Here is a 21,278-nt window from a genome sequence, read left to right as displayed (position 1 = left end):
TAGTTTCGAGGGCGACACTGTAAGATAATACGCTTTAAAATGTTTAACTCCAATTTATGCATATTGATTTCGCCTAACAAATACAGTGGACCCCCGTTCGTTTGAACGATTCCTCATGCAAACTAACGGGGTTACTTCTTAATTTGAACAACTGGTAACCCGAAATATGCTAAAACCGCTGTGAACTGGCCGCCCTGCTCTTTGTTATTGTTTTGGTGGTTTGTTTTAGTCGGCAGTTGCAAGTGCGAATATTGCATTTTCTGATCGAATTTCTATCTTAATCGTTAGGAAAACGAAATGTGAAACCGATTAAACACGCTAGGTCAGTACAAACAAATCGTGTTTATGTGCATTGTCTGCATAAACAAATGATGTCATGTTGAGAATGACTTTTGAACCATTTTTAATTTGCACGTCGTGCAAACCAGCGGGGTTCAGATTAAAAAGCGTTCAGATTAAAAATGGTCAAACGAACGGGGGTCCACGGTAGTAAATAAACCACGAGTGGATGTCAGATGGGTGAATTGCGTTCATTCCGGTTCATTCGTAACGTTACCTTGCAAAACCTTATACACACTTAAACGATTCGGTAAAATTTACCGAAATCTAAACAGCTGAACGTTCGGTAAAATTTTTTATTGCACCAAACATTACTAATGATCTGTAAACGTCGATTGGCACTATCAAAATTTTTACCGAACGTTCAGCTGTTTAGATTTCGGTAAAATTTTACCGAATTCGGTGCTTTTTTGTTAAATGTGTAGGACTGATTAAAGAAACTGACTAAAGAAGTGACAGGTAACTCATTTTCGGTTCGTCGAAGCCAAGTGCGCATGAATCTCGATGTAAACTTCTGAATCTTTTGCTTGAAAACTTGCGGAGTATCGGTCAATAAACGCGGGAGAAAATTTTAACTGCAAGCAAATGGCAACAAATATCATCGTATCATCACGAAATCGTTCCGTGCTGCCTAACGAAAACACTAGAACAGTTGAAAAAACGCCTAAATGTGGAGCTCGAAAAAAATATTGATAGAACTTTTTCGAGCAACATTGAACAGAGTCACGCACAACAATCATCAATGACAATGACAGGTGACCACGAGTGACTGAGCTCCAGCACGGAGAAAAATGTGGCTAGTTTAAAACAACCATAAATTTGGTTGAAGCCCAAACTGAATTTTTGATTACGTTAACATCGTAATTTGTTTAAATTAAATTCACTAATCTAGTTGAAAGAAACGACTTTTCCACATTATTTCAACTTTATTAACTCGCATTGTTTCAAATTAAGTATCAGTTGATCCAAACTAAAAGTTTGCTTTTTTCAACCATAATCTTGTTTATTTCAACCAAAATTTAGGTTGCAAAATACAGTGAATGTTACCTGAATTCAAATTGAGGTGTTAGTTTAAATCAACCTAAACCATTGGCATAAATAAACTAAATTTATGGTTACGCAAATACCAACCTTAAAAATAGTTCAAAACAAACTTGTTCTTAGTTTGCGTTCACAAATGCGGCTAGTTTAAAACAACCAAAAATTCGGTTGGAGCCAAACTAAAGTTTAGATTACGTTAACATCGAAATTTGTTTGCATTAAACCCAGAAATCTAGTTGAAAGTAACGACTTTTACACATTATTTCAACTTGATTAACTCGCATTGTTTCAAATTAAATATCAGTTGATCCAAACTAAAAGTTTATTTATTTTCAACTATAGACATGTTTATTCCAACCAGAATTTCAATTGCGATGATGTCATTATTTTTTGCCGTGTAGGTCGTCGCGTCGCTCGCTTTTTCGCGGTCTGTTCGTCGTCACAAGAGGAAAACTGAAACAATATTGCTGATTGCAAAGAAAATTGTACCATCCAAAGTGCGATAACGCTCATAAAAGTGCTATTTTGCATTAAATCGTTTCGGTATCTTCGGCGCACTTTTTCGTTATATTCCAAGCAATAAGTACGCCGAAGAGACCGAAACGATTTAATGCAAAATAGCACTTTTATGAGCGTTATCGCACTTTGGATGGTACAATTTTCCTTGCAATTGACAATAAACCTCTTGGAAATATGGTTTGTCCTTTTTTTCCATGTGTGGACTCATTACTGCGACCAGTATAGTTGATCTATTGTAATATCGCCCGGGTGTTTGCTGTATGACCTGCACTGCATTTCTTTTTGCTATAATCGCTATTGAGTGAGCGATATGCTTATTCAATTTTTTTTTATGCGTGCTTGCGTGTATTGGGGTTTACCCTTCCTTCAAAGCTTAATCTACTTTACCCACTTATTCTTCGCTGCCAGCACTATCCCATATTATAGCCGTCCCTGGCGAGGACTCATTCGTACCTCTGACCAGTACACTTAACTATAGGAGGGACATTTGCACTGTTAAGAGGCTTCAGAGGGTTAATATAGAATTCAGCACGAAGGAAGGGTAAATGGAGGGGCCTGAGAATAAACCCATGCTAAAGTCACTTGACATCGAATGGCTTGATTCTACTAAGATTCGAACCCACGACCACTCGCTTGTCAAAGCAGACTCGGTAACCATGCGGCTACGGAGCCCCCCATGGTTTGTCCTGGATCGTGTATGAATACTCGGAGGTAAGTTCCGAAATATGTAACATTCATTAAAGATTTATTCATTCCGTTTTCTCACGTTTTTTACATGATTTGCCATACGACCTTTCGGTGTCATGCAGATGGTATATTCCGTCATGCAACGATATATCAATCGCTACTCCCCGCTGGAATCTTGGTGTTCCTGCGAGTTTATCCTATATGCCGTCACCGATAGAAAATCCCAGCGCTCCCTGCAGTCCGCATCCGGACTGGAGCTTCTACACCACTCCCCACAATTGGATTCTGGGAATCCGGAGTGTAGCAAGTTGGTTTCATTGTACCGAATTTACGTCGATAAAATGCGATCGGCTGTGGGTTCTACGCCGGAGTTATCGACCCACTAACAATTCTGCAGCAAATTTGTACTCTCAATGTGCTTGACCTTCGACCTGCACACCGACAAGGTGCTGTTGACGTACATTCTGCTACCGGATCAAGTCAGGCAGGACTCGTTGGATATGAATCTGGTGGTGGATATCCAGCATGGTCAGTCCCAGATAACACAAAATCGTAATAGAAAGTTCAAATTAAATCGTTTTCATGTCAATTTCATATTGGAGTTGTACCGTGGACCCCCGTTCGTTTGACCGTTTTTAATCTGAACACTTTTTAATTTGCACCCCGTTGGTTTGCACGACGTGCAAATTAAAAATGGTTCAAATGTCATTCTCAACATGACATCATTTGCTTATGCAGACAATGCGCATAAACGCGATTTGTTTGTATTAATCTAGCGTGTTTAATCTGTTTCACATTGCGTTTTCCCAACGATTATGATAGAAATCCGATTGGAGAATGAAATATTCGCTGCCTCCAACTTCCAACTGAATCAAACCACCAAAACAATAACAAAGAGTAGGGTGACCAGTTCACACAATTTCCAGCATATTTAGGGTTGCCAGTTGTTCAAATTAAAAACTAACCCCGTTAGTTTGCATGAGGAATCGTTCAAACGAACGGGGGTCCACTGTATAATGATTAGAGTATGTCAAATCGAAGTGAACAATAAGTTGTTTTGCAGTCGTGCGTGTCTTCATATACAATTCATGACTGTGAATTATAAAGCAGAATAGACAATTGCAATATTTGACTATATCTATATCATATATTCAGGAGTATTTAGTTGCGTGTTATAAAAACTGCGCAAAATAGAATTACAAATAGTTGTCAAAATTTTCGCACGTATATCGCCTCCACTTTGGTACATATATGCTCTTACATGGCGTGAAATATAACTTTTTCGTTCAGATATGATTTCGTATACCTCAGTTGCAATCGAGATATACAAACCAAATGGTTTACGGGGGTGTAACGATGCCTTTGCCTATGTGGCCGACGTGTCGCGTTTCGGCATCATCGTTTTTAGTTTGTGTGAGTTCAAACGCCAGAGTATTAGCATCTGTTCATACAATTTCAAAATCCTTTGGCCAGCGATTGAACTATTTGGACTTGAACTTCCATTGATTGGATGGATTATTTGGGATTTCCCTTTCGCCAGTTCATCGTGATGGTTATCGTATGTTTTTTTATCAGTCGATGTCTAGTTTTACGGCGTTCGAAGTCCCAGCGCCGGTACTAGAAAAAGAAACAATCTGGCGAGACTTTGGCCTGATAAAACCTTTAAACTGATCGGAAGCCGATACAAGAGTGGTCATTCGTCTACTTTCGAGGTGGCAAATACGACAGTTCAGTTTCAGTTTATCTCTTTGGTCCAGCAGAGCGGCCTTATTTGATGAGATCTGGCGAAATCGTAACAATCTGGATGTTGAGAACCCATACAAGCTGACGTACCCGAATGATTTCGAGGTGGACCGGAAGCCGAAGCAGTCGATTTGGGTCATCAGCGACAGGTTGCTGACATAAATTTAATACTAGTGATAATTTATAACTTTCTATTTTCATGAAATTGTCTCGTCTTCCGAAAATACACTTATAAGATATTACTGATGCAGTTGAACACCGTGGTAATCGACCTGCGATATTCGGTTTTATTCTTGACTTGTCTGTGTGTCGCAATTAAGTCGGAACCGGTGAGCTGAATCGCACAGTGCTGCGCTATATAGCACACAACTTGCGACGTACAGAACAACAATAAAACCGAATGCCGTTGGTAGACTGTCGGTTTTGAACTGCAACGGCAATGCGTACGTATGTTTAAAACCGCAAAAATTGTTTCAATAAATTTCTTGGTTGTTGCAAACAACATTTTTGGTTACATTTAACGTTCATTTCTGGTTTATTTTAAAAAAACAACAGTAGTTTGTTTCAAACGTTTCAATGTTTGACTTAAAAGATTTAATCAGTTTGTTTTAAAGTAAAATCTGTTTAGATCAAACTATAAAGTTTGGTTGATATTACCTAAAAGATATCAACTATCAAAACCAAACAACCAAGATTCTGGTTATTTCAAGCAAATATTTGTTGAATTGAAGTTAATTCCTAAAGCAAAAACAACCTAATATTTTAGTTAATTTTAAGCATCGCGGTTTGTCAAAGTAACCAAGTATATATTTACGCAAATTTCAATGCGAAAAGCTGGTTGAAGCAACCTAAAATATGGTTGTTTTTGCCATACATTTTTCTCCGTGAGTGTCATTACTTTAGTCAGTTTCTTTAACAGAAACATTTGAGTAAATAGTTTCCGTGCAAATTCGGTTAAAATTGCTATAATTTCAACCCTGAAACCGTGGTTTCCGCTTTAGTTCATTTTGCCATAAAAGATAAAACACGATCGTTGTGTTTGTGTGCGTGCGTTCTGCGTTCTGTCAGCGAGTTTGTTTTCCTTTCAAATCTGCACTTTTTGTATTTTTCACGTGCCGTGATGTTGATCCTATAAAAAGTTCATTTTTACACCCAAAAGCAACTTAAAATGTCCAAATTCGAACATCTGGTTGTGGATACGTCCGCATTCATTAAAAATGTTCAACTGCAGGTGAGCTTCGATTAGTTTCTAGCCTGTGAACAACAGTTAACCCAGTTTCATCCATCAACAGGATTTCGCTGACAAGTGCTACACCGTGCAGGGAGTGCTGGACGAAATCAAAAACGATCGACAGCTCAAAAGGTTAGTGGTACTGCCGTACCAGCTGACCGTCCGGGAGCCCGACTCGGAACTGCTGACGGTGGTAACGAATGTGGCCAAAAAGACAGGCGACTTTGCTACACTGTCGCTGGTCGATTTGAAGGTAGTAGCCCTTACGTACCAGCTGGAGAAGGAATACGTAGGAACCGACCATCTCCGGCAGGAGCCAACGTCAGCAGTTACGGTTGCATCCGTTCGGAAACCGGCTGAGCTTAGCGGAACCGGAAAGGTTCAAGGGTTTTACGATGGTGGCAAAAAGGACGACGGAAAGCAGCAGGAAGATTCCGTCGATGATGTTACAAAAGTTGAAGTTACCGTTGAAGAGCAACAGTTGGCGGAAAAATTCGCGGAGCTGAGCTCCGCAGAAGTGACCAACTTAGAAGATGGTATTCTTAATCAGCTGAGTTTGGAACAAACTCAGCTTTCAACAGAAAATGATACGTCGAAGGAGGAGGAGTCTTCTGAAGAGGAAGAATATGATGAGGATGAGGATGATACAAATGTAGAAGACCAAGATGATGATGATGATGAAGGTTGGATAACTCCGTCCAATATCAAAGACGTAAAGCGTGACTTTGGCACGGATTTTCTGGAAGAAAATCCATCGCCAGTCGCTTGTATGACAACCGATTTTGCGATGCAAAATATTCTGAAGCAGATCGGTTTGCACGTTGCTGCTCTGGACGGAAGGGTCATCAAACACACCAGAACGTACATCCTTCGGTGTTACGCTTGTTTCAAAACGACATCCGACTCGACAAAGGTGTTCTGTCCGAAGTGTGGCAATCGAACGCTGAAGAAGGTCGCAGTTAGTTTGGACGAAAATGGCAAGCAGATTATCCACATTAACGCACGAAGACCACTGACGGCACGGCACAAGAACCGGCCAGTGGCCGGTTTCCAGGGTGGGAAGCACTCGGCCAATCCGTTGCTGTTCGAGGATCAACCACTGCCGCAGCAGAGAATTTCCTCCAAAGCCCGAGCGAAGACGAATGCACTGGGCGATGACTATACGGCCGGTTACTCACCGTTCGTGATGCGCGATGTCGATTCCCGTTCCGCGGTGCTTCGTGGAAAGTCGAACCTGAAGCAGTGGATGCAAAACTATGAGTACGATAACCACAGAAGGGGTTATAAAAAGTGAACTCATCACGGTTAGATTACTAAAGAGGGTGGAAAATATATATGCGTTTAATAATGGAAAAACATTTATTATTTATTTTACAATCTTACAAAATCCAGAAAGGCCATTTTTTGAATCTAATTTTTGTTATAAAAGTAGGTTAATCAAGTTATTATCACGTCAAGCCATTTTATTGCTTATTCAGAAAAAACAAGGTGATTTTAGCTGTTTGTCAGTTTTTACCAAAACCAAAAAATATATTTTGCAAGCTAAAAAGCATCGTTTTCACAAGACTTTTTGTTGAAAAGTTGTAATGAATTGAATTGAACTTTAGAACCGTGTTAGTTCGTGAATTAGTCGCCTGTGGCGCTCGATTCGAGGCATTTGCTATACAGCTGCGCAGTATCGGAATGAGCAAACTCTTTGTTTTGCTACTCTCGTTTTCGATTTTCGGCCGTTTTTGTTTTGCTTTTCTCATTCGCTTGTTGACGTTTCTCCAGCTGTTTTATTTTCATTCATTATTCTATCGATCGATCGTGTTGTGTTGGCGTTAGGTCGATTAGAAAGACCCCTTCGATCGGAAATTTTTCCGGTAAAAAATTGAAATGAAAATACGATTTATCCTGCTAGAAAGTGCAATTGTGATTGGATTTTTGTGCTGCTTCCTAGTGCAAGATGCATCCGGACTACGAAAGTACACCAAGGAGGACATGATTCGACTGCGGTAAGAATAGGTTTATTTCGTTTACCTCGAAGCTGTGCATTTATATTTTTGGTACAATGGCTTTGGATTTTATGGCTGTGAACCATTTCGCGAAATTTTTAACTTTTTAGTTAAAATTTGACAGTTTGATGGTTATTTCTCCTCGAGTGGTTAAAATCAGTTCAGAATGCGAACCATTTCATATTTGACGTATTGATAGTTTTTTTTTTGTTCAATGAGAGCCTATAAGGTGAGGATGAAAATATTGTTTATTCTGTTCGAGTTAAAATTGGATGAATTTTTGATGTTGATTTGCTTTTATTTGATAGATAAAATTCATCTCATTTCAACCCGGGTTGTTTGAACAAATTTATTATGCGATAAGCATCCATACCAATGCAAAAAAAATCCAACGAAAAATCAGTGAAACACGTCGAAGCTCTCTTCCTCACCTGTGAATATCTCATTGGCTCTGAAGCGAACCATCGAACTGTCAAAACCTTGGTCAAAACCTGAGAGAGAGTCGCGGAGACGGTCTTCTTTTTCTTATGCTTTGGCTGTTCTTCTTCTTCCTATTACGTTTGCTTTCATTTTCGGGCAAATAAATGAAACTTGTGCGTGAACATCTCATTGGACGTGTGAAGTGTGTATTTTATAATAACATATTTTGGTGTTAATTGTCACACAGGCATTTCAGTTTTTGCAAAAAACTTAATTAACAATTGAGACAAACAAGACTAATTCAATTCCGAATGTGTTTTTCACAAAAACACCGGCAGAAAACTTATGAGAATTAACAATACTTTTCCATTTTGGGACAACGATAACGACTGGCTGCATTTGACAGATCGTACTGGCTGCATTTGACGTTAGAATTTTTCCTCTTCGCGAATCTCTCTCAGGTCAAAACTAACCATGCTCCCGAGCAGGGTTATTTTCGAAAAACCATCGAACTGTCAAATTTTAACCAAAAAGTTAAAAATTTCGCGAAATGGTTCACAGCCTATGTATTGATTTTAGACAAAACAGTGTTTATATTACACAAATTAAACTTTCACGATTTTTCAATGAATCGCTTCATATACTTTATGGAAATGCTCAGTTCTCAAATTTGAACGTATTCATCAGTAGGTATAATCTATCAACATGCGGATAGATTAAAAATGTTTTTTAAACATGTATATTCAAACGCTAAGATTTATAGAGAATTAAACCTTTCAAGAGTGAAATGGTTGTGTAATAATTCAATTATTGAACTTTTTATCGCCTTGACCACAAGTTCAATAATTAGGAATACCATTAAATATTTTATTCCACTCACTTGTTTGCACTCCCTCACTTGCACTTGCACTTTACAGGTTTCCCGCATTAAATTTTCACTTCCTTATTGCTCGAATTTGTAATATTTGATATTTACGAACTTTTACATTACCAAAATGGAAGTCAAGTGGCAGCAAAAAACATTGGTTAATACGCCTACTGTGATTAATTTGGAGTTTTCTGACAAATTTTCTTTGAAGTATTTGAATTTGAGTTGGTGAATGGCTAAGGTACGTGGTCTTTAGCTTTCTACCCAATAACTTCTATCCCTGCCTTCTGGTGGTAACGGCCGGAATACTAGCAATGACCTGTTAACCAATCCCGGTGGAAACTTAGGCCGTATACCGATAGAGAAGGAGGTATCCACGCGAACGCTGAGTGTACCAACGAGGAATTGCCTTCTCAGCCTTGAGCCTTTGTCAGGCATGCTTGCTGGCTTGACGAATCGTCAGCTAAACCGCGGTTGTACTCAAGGTTACTCGAGTGACTCGCGACAGCGTTTGATCCGGAACGGGTGACGCCGACAAAATCGAGTAGTACAGTAGGATTTCGAATTTGGCATGCCTCGATTTTGGCAACAAATGTATTCGTTTTTGGCAACACAAAATATTTTACTTCCGACAATATGCTTAAATATCAGTCAGTTTCCGCATACATACTTTAAATGACGAAAAAATATTGCCCTAAGTGTGTTCATGAAAAAAAGTTTGCGGTCTCGAACAATTATATTTTTGTTGCCGCAGGTCGACAAAAACTTACTTGCACCGCACGGATAGCTATTGGCGGATTTTGTAAACATAAAAAGGTTGCAATCGTTGATTACTCATACATTTACTCAATTTCTAACGCACCTTCATTCAATTTTTTCATATTAAAAAATGATCTCGATTTTGGCACGGTTTCGATTTTGGCACGCATTTGTTGCCAAATTCGAAATGCAACTGTAGTTCGTTCTCATTCGTACAACAGCAAGGTATTTGCCGGAATTGCCTGAATGGGCAGACGTCCCTGCTGCAGTATGCAGTGTAAACGGATGCCAGTATCGACACCACCTACTGTTATATTTTGTTCAGTGGTACCCTCAGCAGAGTACCATATGCACCAGAATGGCCAACCGTCGTTTTACGTCAGGATTATTCCTGTGCCCATATTGGAGGAGGCGATCAACGAGAGGATGTGCGTGTTGAGGATAAAACGCCGTTTCTTCAACTATATCATAAACGTGCATTGTCCACACAAAGGTAGACTTGACAACGAGAAGGAAGCGTTCTATGCGCAGCTGGAGGCAACGTACGACAGCTGCTCACGACAGGACATCAAGGGGAGCGCCCAGGTTGACAGGGAAGCAATGTATAGACCGGTGATCGGGCCCCATAGCCTGCACACCGACACGAACGATAATGGCCAGCGATGCATCAACTTTGCGGCTTCCCGAGGCTTGGTGATCAAAAGCACCTTCTTTCCCCACAAAGATTTCCACAAGGCCACCTGGAGATCACCTGACCAACGAAACTCGAACCAAACTGACCATGTTCTCATCGAGGGCCGGTTTTTCTCGAACATCACCAACGTACGCTCCCTACGGAGTGCGGATATCGACTCTGCCACTACCTAGTAGCAGTACATGTGCGCTCAAAACTATCGACGGTTTATACCTCACGACAAAGTCGCCCTCCTCGGCTAAACATTCGGCAACTAGACAACCCGCGAACTGCCAAAAACTACGCGCGCGTACTGGATGAAGCTTTGCCTTTCTCTGTGGAGCTAGATGCTTCGAACCTCGAAAACGGATGGAGTAGGGTACGCTCGGCCATCAACGAGGCCGCAACCGCGGTGCTAGGTGTGGAAACCTCGAGTGCACGAAATGATTGGTTTGATGGGGAATGCCAAGAAGCGATAGAGAGGAAAAAAGAGCTTGGGAAAACTATCTGAGCATATCCACGAGAGACAATTTGGCCAAGTATCGACGAGCGAGGAATGAGTTGACCACGATCCTGAGAAGGAAAAAGCGCCAGAAGGAGGACAGAGATCGTGAATAGTTGAACAACTATTCCGGGCTAATGATACCCGCAAGTTTTACGAGGTGAACCAAACTCGCAAGGCCCACACACCTAATCCTGACATGTGTAGGGACGAGGGAGGGAATCTTATCACAAACGAGCGCGAGGTGGTTGACGCAGTTTTTCGATGAACACCTCAACGGCGATATAGCAGCAGGAGACGCAATGGAAGTTAACCTCGGAGTACCTACAAACGACAACAGCGTACCGGCTCCCGATCGGTCTGCTGAAGAATAATAGAGCCGCCGGAAAGGACCGACTCACGGTAGAACTCTACAAAAATGGCCAAGAACAGCTAGTAACGGCACTTCACTGGCTTATTTCAAGGATTTGGGAAGAAGAGAAACTACCGGAGGAGTGGATGGAAGGCGTAGTCTGTCCCATCTACAAAAAGAGCGACCGGCTAGACTGCTGTAACTACCGCGGCATTACGCTGGTCAACGCCGCCTACAAGGTGCTCTCCCAGATTTTGTTGCGTCGTCTATCCCCAATAGCAAGAGAATTCGTAGGGCAGTATCAGGCGGGCTTTATGGGAGTGATGTGCTACGTGCGCGTTTCGGGGACACTCTGAAGCCCTTTCGAATCGCGCAGAGGGTTACGGCAAGAGGATGGACTGTCCTGTATGTTATTCAATATCGCTATTGAAGGTGTGATCCGGCGAGCGGGCATTGAAACGAGGGGAACGATCTTCAGTAAGAGTAACCAACTCCTAGCTTTGGCAGACGACCTCGACATCATTACTAGAAACCGTGGGACGACGGAGGTAATCTACACCAGACTAAAAACGAAGGCTAGGAGGATAGGGTTACAAATTAATGCGTTGAAAACCAAATATATGGTAGGAAGAGGCTCCGGAGATAGTAACGTTTGCCTCCCACGGACAGTGACTATTGACGGCGATGAACTGGAAGTGGTTGATGGGTTCGTATATTTGGGATCTCTGGTCACCGCCGACAATAATACGAGTAAGGAGATCCAACGACGCATTCAAGCTGGAAATCGAACCTACTTTTTCTTTCGCAAGACGTTTCGATCAAGGAGCATACGCCGCCGCACAAAGCTAACGATGTACAAAACGCTAATAAGACCGGAAGTCCTCTACGGACTTGAAACAGTAACTTTGCTTACGGAAGACATACGTGCACTTGCCGTTTTTGAACGAAAGGTGTTGCGGACTATTTTTGGCGGAGTACAAACGAAAAGCGGAGAGTGGCGGTCACGTATGAAATACGAGCTACAGGCACTGCTTGGAGAGATTCCCATCGTACACCTGGCGGAAGTTGGGAGACTACGGTGGGCCGGCCACGTCGCAAGGATGCCGGACGACTGTGTAGTGAAATCCGTTCTCTTCAAGAACCCCACCGGCACCAGCAATAGAGGGGCATGATGGCTCGACCAGGTTAAAGCCGACTTGCGTGTGTCGAGACGCGCAACGAATTGGCGACGAGTAGCCCAGGACCGAGTACAATAGAGAGGAATTCTTGATACGGCAAGAGCTACCCCGGCTCTCGGCTGAATAAGTAAGTATACTGGAGGAGGCAGAAGCATTTGCACTTATGGTTTCTTAGATGATGGTTCGTCCAACTCGTTGATCGAAGATGGATTGGTGAAGCAGTTGGGAGTTGATGGTGCGAAGCAATACCTATGCCCACTATGCCTAAAATGTACGGGCAATGTGTCGCGTGTAGAAAACAAATCCCAGTGTGGAAGTCCGGGGAATTCTTGTTCAAAGCTACAAACCGGCAGCCCCACGCTTATTGGTAGAAATCGACAACATAAGATTAACCGTTCCGCTGAAACCACGCGACGGCGGAGTAAATGATTCAGTAGCAGTAAAAACCCCCCTAGGCTGGTGCATATACGGGGGGCAAGCAGAAACTCCAGCGTCAACAACTTCTCTTAACGTACACGGTGATACAGTACTGTTCTATTCAAATGTATCGTATGCCGACGATGTGCAGCTCTATGTCGGTAAGCTTGGCCCTTGTTCGCGCGAATTAGTCAGAATGGTGAATGCTGATCTGAAACGAGTTGCGGATTGGTCACGACGAAATGAACTTCTTGTGAATCCAGCCTAGAGTAAAGCTCTATTCATCGCAAGTCGACGTCGTAGAGTCTCTGCCCAGAGTATCTTTGACCAGAACATCTCAGCTTGGCCGTCTACTTCAACGCAACACAAGATCTTGCCGACGCAATGTGATTCGTAAAATTTTCTGAAGGCGAATCCTTTTGGAAATAGGTTGTCCATGGAAGCCCTTTTTTTGGCGAGCTGCATTTGATTTTGAGGTAAAATGTAATCATTTGGTGCAAGCGCGACCTAAGTGATAAATGAGTCACGTGACTGGTAAATATTCGTGGATTCTTCCGTCACCTTTATCATTTCCCAAAGAAGTCAAGACCTGTAAAAACATAATACATTTTGTTTATTATTGCATTATATCAAATATCAGGCTAGGCAATCAATAACTGTGTACTAACGCAGGCTTAATCTTTTCAACAAGATTTATGCCAGATACGTGTTCTCGTAATGCTCGGTTCATGTGTTTACGTAGAATATAAAACTTGCTAATATGGATAATTAATTCTATATTGCTGTTTCTAATTTCTATTGCACGAAAAAAAAACTTGTCCACGTGGACATTTTCCATACCCCCTCCCCCCCTTCTGTGGACAAGCGTGGACATTTTCATACCCTCCCCCCTCTAAGCTGTCCACGTGGTATATGGATGGCCCCCAGCAACCTAGGTTTTATCTTCCAAAATGATTTGCAGTGGGATGGCCTGATAGCGCAGCAATGCGAAAAGATTTATGCTAGTCTACGAACGTTGTACTGCTGCACACTCTCCGCACCGATTGCCACCAAACTGAATCTGTTCAAATCCCTGATACTGCCGCATTTCCTGTTTGACGATGTCCCGATGCGCATTCGTCCCAGCGCAAGCTCCTCAAATCGTCTGCGTGTCGCATTAAACTGTCGCGTGAGATTTGTGTACGGATTGAGTCGCTATGATCATGTGGGTCACTTTCAGCAGAACCTCATTGGGTGCCCTTTACAATGCTTATCGGTCATGCGTTTACCTGAGGAATCTGTTAAAAATACAGTCTCCTAGTACTCTTCATCGGAGGCTTATCCAAACCTGTGGATCCCGTTTGAAGAATTTGGTGGTTCCAGCCGATAACACAACAATCTACGCAAATTCTTTGTTCATTCGAGGCGTGGTAAAATGGAATTCGTTACCGCCCGTCGTTAAGCGTTTATCGTCGGAAGCAAATTTCAAGAGAGGCTGCATCGACTTTTGGAACCGAGTAGACTAATTTTATTTTGAATTAGAGGGAATAATCCTGATAATGTAGTTGTAATACCAAGATAGTTAATTAATTAAGTTGTAAAATTGTATAATAACTGTTGGGTAATCGGAGGTAGCAAATTTTTAAAAGATTTATGTCTTAAGCTACTGGACAATGAATAAATGAATGAAAGTAGGAGATAAATACGAAAGTGTGTTGCTGTGGCGATTCGATTATGTTAAATACGTTCGTTAAGTCCAAGATCTGGAGCGCGCTGACACTAAGCGGGTGTGGAACCTGTCACTACCCAGGAGTGGTGTTCAATCCGAATAAGTCTGGATGACATGCTTCTGAAAGGCCCGGATCAGTTAGATTCGCTACCTGCAGGTTTGTTTCGTTATCGACAGTTCGCGGTTGCTGTAACAGCCGGCATAGCGGAGATGTTCCACCAAACTCTGATTCGTAAAGTGGACCGTCGTGCTCAGCGATTCTTCTGGAGAAGCAATCCGTCCGAAGCTCCTGAAGTGTTTTTCATTAACATTGCTATCATTTGAGTTAAAATGTTCGCCTGTGTCCGCCCAATTCGTGAAAAACCAAAATGCGATGAAGTTTGCCGAGAAATGCCCTTGGGCAGTGGAGTGCATAGTGAGGAACCACTACGTTGACGATTCGTTGGAGAGATTTATAAGCACTAAACAGGCAGCAAGAGCTATGCAAGAGGCTTGGGCAATCAACAGCAAAGGTGGTCCCACCAGGGACTGCTCTGGCATCCACAGGAGGATCTTCTTGGATTTTCGACGTTGATGCAGCCGGAAATTCAAACAGTGATATCTATGGGAGCATTGTCTACCAAGCGGCAAGTCTTCAAATGTTAAACGAGCTTCTTTGACCCCATCGGCTTGCTATCTACATTCACAGTGCAGGGCAATTCCGCGTTGCTACTTCCCGGGAGCAACTGTTAGCCGTTATCCGCACGTTGAACTACACATATTTGTGGTCGCATGAATTCTGGTCGGACTCGACTACCGTACTATCGTGGCTTAATTCCTATGAACGTCGTTCGTGGCCGTGCGTATTGGAGAAATTTTGACCGAAACTACCACAGATGAATGGAGCTGAATATAGCAGATGAATATAGCAGATACCGCAACCAAATGGGGAAAAGGACCAGAGCTCAAGCCCGACAGTGAATGGTTCGGGGGTCCCAGGTTTGTATAGTGCAACGTAGACCAATGGCCAGCCAACTTTGAGCCACGACCTGAAAACATTAACCAGGAGCTACGCTTTATATTCGTGCATCGAGAAGAAGCTAAACCCCAGTTAGTGATCAATTTTAAAAGGTTTTCCAAATTCATCGTTTCATAGCACACGCTGCATGTAAATCGAAAACAACTGACATTCGGTAGGCTCACACAAACGGAGCTAACTCATGTCTTGGAGTACTTAATTCGGTCAGTACAGACGAGAAGTCTTTTCGGCTGAGATTGATGTGTTGAAACAGATTCAACAACTTCCGGTTGAATCACAAGAACCTCTAGGCAGATGCAGCAGCATTTATCAGTTGTTACCCATGCTTGACGAGCCGAGAATCCTACGAGGACTCCGGATTCCGGAGAACTCGGTTGAAAATAACCGACGGACACGAAAGGGATAGCAGAATATAGACAACGAATGTTGCAAGGAATACCAAATCCCATACTTGACAATCTGTGCCGTACACGTAGAAGTTGTGCATACACTCTCAACTGAATCCTGTACTCTGAGTATACGTCGATTTGTAAGCCGTCGACGAGCGCCTCTGGAAATCCACTCTGACAACTGGACGAACTTCCAAGAAGATAACGGGGTACTACGAGAGCAGATGCGGAAAATGCACGGAACGATGACAGTAACCTTCACCAACACATTTGCGTAATGGGTATTCATCCCACCGAACTCCCCACACATGGGGGGATCGTGGGAACTGATGGTTCTTTCCGTGGAGTTGGCGATAGAAGCAGCTGATGGGGGACAGCAATTGAATGATGAAGGCTTACTCACGTTGGCGATAGAGGCATCAGGAATCGTCAACTCCTAGCCATTAACGTACCTGCCACTGGATTCCGACGCTGGAAGAAACGGCTGGGTACGAGGTCGAATTTCCAAGTTCTATACGGGGCATGACGGTCGAATTCGTCAGACATTTGTTCAAACAAACAGTGATCTTATTAGAAGACCAGTCTCAAGGTTAGCAATTTTGGATGTGACACAAGTCGGTAAAACTGGGCCCTAGGGTTTCGGTGATCATTGTAACGTGGGGGAGGAGGTTGAAAAATACCCACTGACACCAAAACTACATCCGCCGAGGAGAATATTCCATACCATTCGATGAGCAGCGAGCAGAAAGGACGTGTCATTGAATGAAGTTGATAAAAATTTACCTAAATTAGATCCTAAATAAAATTGTTCTACTTATAACTAATTGGAAGACCAACATTTGTGAGCAACTACTTAATCTAAATGTAAAAATTTATTCAAAAATATATTGCTTTCGCAGCCTGAAGCTTGCCACACAGCACAACTTGTGCCAGCTGTAAAGAGCGGTCATCCGAAGCGCATAGTCCGGTAGAACAACAGTCGAGTTTTATTTAATCTCCTGTGTTATTCCTGTGTTATGTGTAATTTTGTGCCAAAATTGAAATCGAATTTCAGCTTCAGAAAAACATCGAAATGCACGCCTACTGAGACCCCATGATAACACAATGAACTTTTTTATTTCTTTGTTTTTTTTCACAGGGAGGAAGTCCGAGCGATGTTCCAGCACGCGTACGATGGTTATCTGCATTACGCCAGCAAGTACGACGAGCTGCGGCCGCTGTCCTGTGACGGCGTGGACACTTGGGGTAGCTATTCGCTGACGCTGGTCGACGCGCTGGATACCCTGGCCGTAATGGGTAATTATTCGGAATTTCGACGGGTCGTTAAACTGCTCGAGGGTAAGTCGTTCGACAGCGACATCAACGTGTCGGTGTTCGAGACCAATATTCGCATCGTGGGAGGGCTGATCAGTGCACACTTGATGAGTCATAAGGCGGGTGTTGAGTTGGAGCCGGGATGGCCATGCAGTGGGCCTCTGCTGAGGTTGGCCGAGGATGTGGCCAAGCGGTTGCTACCGGCGTTTGATACGAGAACTGGGATGCCTTACGGTACGGTTAATCTCAAGTATGGTGTTCCGTACGGGGAAACCAGCGTTACTTGTACGGCCGGAATAGGAACGTTCATTGTAGAGTTTGGAGCGTTGAGTCGTTTAACCGGCGATCCAATTTACGAAGAGGTGGCTTTGAATGCATTGTATGCTCTGTATAATTATCGTTCTTCCATAGGGTTGTTTGGTAACCATATTGACGTGCAAACGGGTAGATGGACGGCACAAGACGCAGGGATTGGCGCTGGGGTAGATTCGTACTATGAATACTTAGTTAAGGGTGCGATCATGCTTAATAAACCAGATCTAATGCATATGTTCAATGAAGGTCGAAAGGCTATCGATAAGTATTTGAAGCGAGATGATTGGCACGTTTGGGTTAGTATGAATAAAGGGCAAGTTACCCTGCCAGTGTTTCAATCACTGGAAGCTTACTGGCCTGGTGTTCTAAGCCTTTTTGGCGATACAAGCGTGGCCATGAAAACGTTACACAATTACCACACAGTGTGGAAGCAGTACGGGTTCCTGCCAGAATTTTACAACATTCCAAATGCAGAGGCTGGAACTAATCGGGAAAACTATCCGCTTCGACCAGAACTGATTGAATCGGTCATGTATCTGTACCGAGCAACTGGTGATCCTTATTTGCTTGAAGTGGGCGAAGACATTCTTCGCAGCATAGAGCACAGTGCCAAGACACCCTGCGGATACGCCACAATCAAAAACGTTCGCGATCATCACAAAGAAGATCGAATGGAATCGTTCTTCCTGGCGGAAACCACAAAGTATCTGTATCTGCTGTTCGATCCGGATAATTTCATTCACAACGACGGACGGGTGGGAACCGTTATCAATACCCCACACGGGGAGTGCATCATTGATGCAGGCGGATACATTTTCAACACCGAAGCGCATCCTATCGATCCTTCTATGCTTCGTTGCTGCCACGAGCTGCCACATCAAAATCTGTTCGCAGACTACAGCAAAGAGAAGTTCGTCGGTGATCGGCTGGATCTCAGCCGAACGCGCGAAGCTGCTTCACTGGAAGTGAAACCCCCGGAAAAACCGACAATGGAAAACATTTCCGTAGTCGAAACTCAGCTCGAAGACGCCATTCCAGCGGCCGTACTGGAGGAACTAGGTGCCAAACTGGCTGAAGCCCGACAAGCCCTGACGAAGAAACGACTCGAGGAAGCCTTCAATCGGGCACAGGAATCACTGAAAAAACAACAATCCGAATCGGCTGCCAAAAACGACCAAAACCAAACCACCCAAAAAGAAGACGACAGCCTGATAGTGCCCGTGGACAAACCATCGGCCGAAGGGCCGATTACACCCACGCCAACGGCAACGGACGATACGGAACGGATGACAACCGTTAAGCTCACAACGTCCGCCCGCGATCCGGACGACAAAAGTTCAACCGCGCAGATGAAAGTCAACGACAGTCAGCAACAGGAAAAAGATTCAGACCCAACGGAGGAAAACACAGGAGTGGGGACTGCAGTTCCGGCTCCGCCGGATCAAGCGGCAAGTGGCCAGGTACCTGATGAGGAAGAGGAAGATGTAAATCCGGCGAAAAAGTTCTTCTCCGAAAACAGTTCCAACGATGCGGGTCTAACCGGTTCGGGGGTAGTTCCTCCGACGGTGTCCGGAGAGCATTATAATCAACAGCAACAACTGCAGCAGCAGCAGCACCAACAACAGCAGAGAACCGCGCAGGGTCTTAACAACACTATCGCTGAGTTCGTGCAGAATATGTTTAAAACAAAGGTCTATCAGAAGACGAAATTTGAACCGGAAACGTTGCTCAACCGGATTAGGGAAAGCGGCCATCAGCGGAACAGTAGCTGGGCTGCCAATTACGCGCTGCTGACGTGTAAGGCGCAACCATTCCTGCAGCGGATTACGCTGCTGGGGGAGTTTTTCTGAAACGGGAAATAAATACGGGAACGGTATTTATTGAAAATTCGCGTAGACTTGACTGAGAAAAAAAAGAAACGTTAAACGATAGGTAGATATGTTTTAATTTGGAATGATGACTGGCCTAAATATGACTATATTATTATATGACTATAAATAATGGATTTCTAAGATGATCCTTGACCGCCATTCACTGTACGGTGCCATTTACTGTCTGTTTCTGTCAGTCTGTTATCGAATTCCTCTGGTATCGATCCGCTTATACCGTCTTCCACCAATATGATGTCTATTGGAATTATCCCGGCTTTCACGTAGACCACTTCTGAAGAAATAGTTCTGAACACGGTCGTGACACGCATTGCCATGAGGCGGACGTGATAATCTTCGCCCTTTAGGCTAACTTACGGTTGCTAACTACCAACACTTCCGTCTTGTGGTGTGTTATTCGTAGTTTTACCCTTTACGTTCAGCTTGCTATTACGTCTGTCACCTCGTTTGGTAACTTTTTTAACTATTCCAGCGACTTCCCTGGTTCTACTACTATGATGTCCGCCGAATCAGGTTTTCTACCCGTCGTACATTCCGTTCCAGAGAGATGGACCCAGGATAGAGCCTTGCGGGACTGCTGTCGTAGTACTGATCGATCTTTATCCATAGTTTCGGTTCGTAGAAGAGCATCCGATTCTCGAAGGAACTTCTCAACGGAGCCTCATTCTATGGAGCGCAACAAAGATGGCCTTCCAAATGGTACTGTTGAACGCGTTATTGACGTCAATCGTTATCACTGCACAGTGTCGATTTCTTCTACGCTTCTGTTTGGTTACCTTCTCAGCTCTTTCGATCACTGTGCGAATGGGATCCACTGTAGATCCACCGCAGAGGGAGCGAAACTCGAACTACCTCTCTGAGAGTCCATGATCACTCTTCAAACCTACCGTCAAAGTTTGGTAGAGGAATTCGAGAGTGCACTTGGGTGAAAAAATATAGGCGAAAACTATTTATTGCAGGTTATGAAAAGTTGGGAAAACAAATAATTTGTAACGTAAATAAACCTCGAATTTTAGTTTGAACAAAACACTGTTACAGAAGAAAACTTTATCATTCTATCCAAACATTCTTAAAAATAAATAAAAAGAGAACTCGGAATCCCACAAAACATCATGATCGAGCCCGAAACATCATGAGCGCCTCCGAACGAAGAGATGATTGGGTGTGACGGCTAATCTTGGTGTCACTATCGCTGTGTGGGAATCACCGATGACACGAGGCTGGAGAAGAAGTGGTTCGGCGCATCGGAGGCCTGCAAAGTAGTACTTGCCCAGAGGTAGTAAAGCCCGGGGACCAAAGGCTGAAGGAGATGGAGGAAACTCAACAACGGCTGGAGCAAGGAATGTAAGCGAAGGCGATGCTGTAGAGGAAAGAGAGGAAGATCAAGCTAGCTCTTGAACTGAAGCGTCTGGACATAGAACCGCAACTCTGTGGGGAGGAAAAAAAGAGGAATACGCTCGCCAGGAACGAGCGAATGAAAGTGCGACGGGATAAGTTTCTGAGCCAGATGGAGAGCCTGGATGAGGAAGTTAAGAAGGTGAAAGCCGCTGAAAAAAGGTGGAATCGTTGTATTCGATCAATCCGGTTGCAGAAACCGAAAGTTCCGAACGTTTTGGTAAAGCAATCGTTCACAGAGCGAAATGAAGACGAATCCAGCGACGACGAAAGCTCTAGCGGAGAAGAAGACGCCGAGGATGGAGATTGAAGCCGACAAAATCTTAACTGGCGGCAAAAAAACTGGCCCTTTTTTCGGGAAAAGCCGAATAATGGCCGCTGTTTTACAGTTCTTTTCAAGCCTCCAATAACGCGTGTGGATTCAGCGATATTGAAAACCAGGTTCGACTTCAAGAGTGCTTGAAGGAAATGGTGTGTGGACAATTACTTCTGGCGAAATCCGTACCGATGATGGGCGTTAAGAA

The 21,278-nt window shown here is 43.4% G+C and overlaps 2 protein-coding genes and 1 pseudogene across 2 annotated transcripts; all 3 read left to right on the top strand.

Moving 5' to 3' along the window:
- The first annotated feature begins 2,575 nt into the window (after positions 1–2,575).
- LOC128732414 (protein yellow-like) lies at positions 2,576–4,491 on the top strand (annotated as a pseudogene).
- Positions 4,492–5,441: 950 nt separating this feature from the next.
- LOC128743908 (RNA-binding protein NOB1) lies at positions 5,442–6,903 on the top strand. Its single transcript, XM_053840605.1, has 2 exons — positions 5,442–5,560; positions 5,622–6,903. Exons 1-2 carry the CDS (start codon positions 5,498–5,500, stop codon positions 6,852–6,854), a joined length of 1,296 nt encoding a protein of 431 aa, XP_053696580.1. The 5' UTR covers positions 5,442–5,497; the 3' UTR covers positions 6,855–6,903.
- Positions 6,904–7,398: 495 nt separating this feature from the next.
- LOC128736609 (ER degradation-enhancing alpha-mannosidase-like protein 2) lies at positions 7,399–19,395 on the top strand. Its single transcript, XM_053831101.1, has 2 exons — positions 7,399–7,557; positions 16,980–19,395. Exons 1-2 carry the CDS (start codon positions 7,439–7,441, stop codon positions 19,318–19,320), a joined length of 2,460 nt encoding a protein of 819 aa, XP_053687076.1. The 5' UTR covers positions 7,399–7,438; the 3' UTR covers positions 19,321–19,395.
- The last annotated feature ends 1,883 nt before the right edge of the window (positions 19,396–21,278 follow it).

This window comes from Sabethes cyaneus, chromosome 1, assembly GCF_943734655.1.
Source record: "Sabethes cyaneus chromosome 1, idSabCyanKW18_F2, whole genome shotgun sequence".
Classification (NCBI taxonomy): Eukaryota; Metazoa; Arthropoda; class Insecta; order Diptera; family Culicidae; genus Sabethes; species Sabethes cyaneus.
This window is presented reverse-complemented; position numbering and strand designations above follow the sequence as displayed.

Excerpts from the sequence above, each read along its gene's own strand:
- LOC128743908 (XM_053840605.1), top strand. The coding sequence starts at position 5,498 with ATGTCCAAATTCGAACATCTGGTTGTGGATACGTCCGCATTCATTAAA. Across the intron at positions 5,561-5,621 it reads TTAAAAATGTTCAACTGCAG|GATTTCGCTGACAAGTGCTA; the intron begins GTGAGCTTCGAT and ends ATCCATCAACAG.
- LOC128736609 (XM_053831101.1), top strand. The coding sequence starts at position 7,439 with ATGAAAATACGATTTATCCTGCTAGAAAGTGCAATTGTGATTGGATTT. Across the intron at positions 7,558-16,979 it reads GAGGACATGATTCGACTGCG|GGAGGAAGTCCGAGCGATGT; the intron begins GTAAGAATAGGT and ends TTTTTTTCACAG.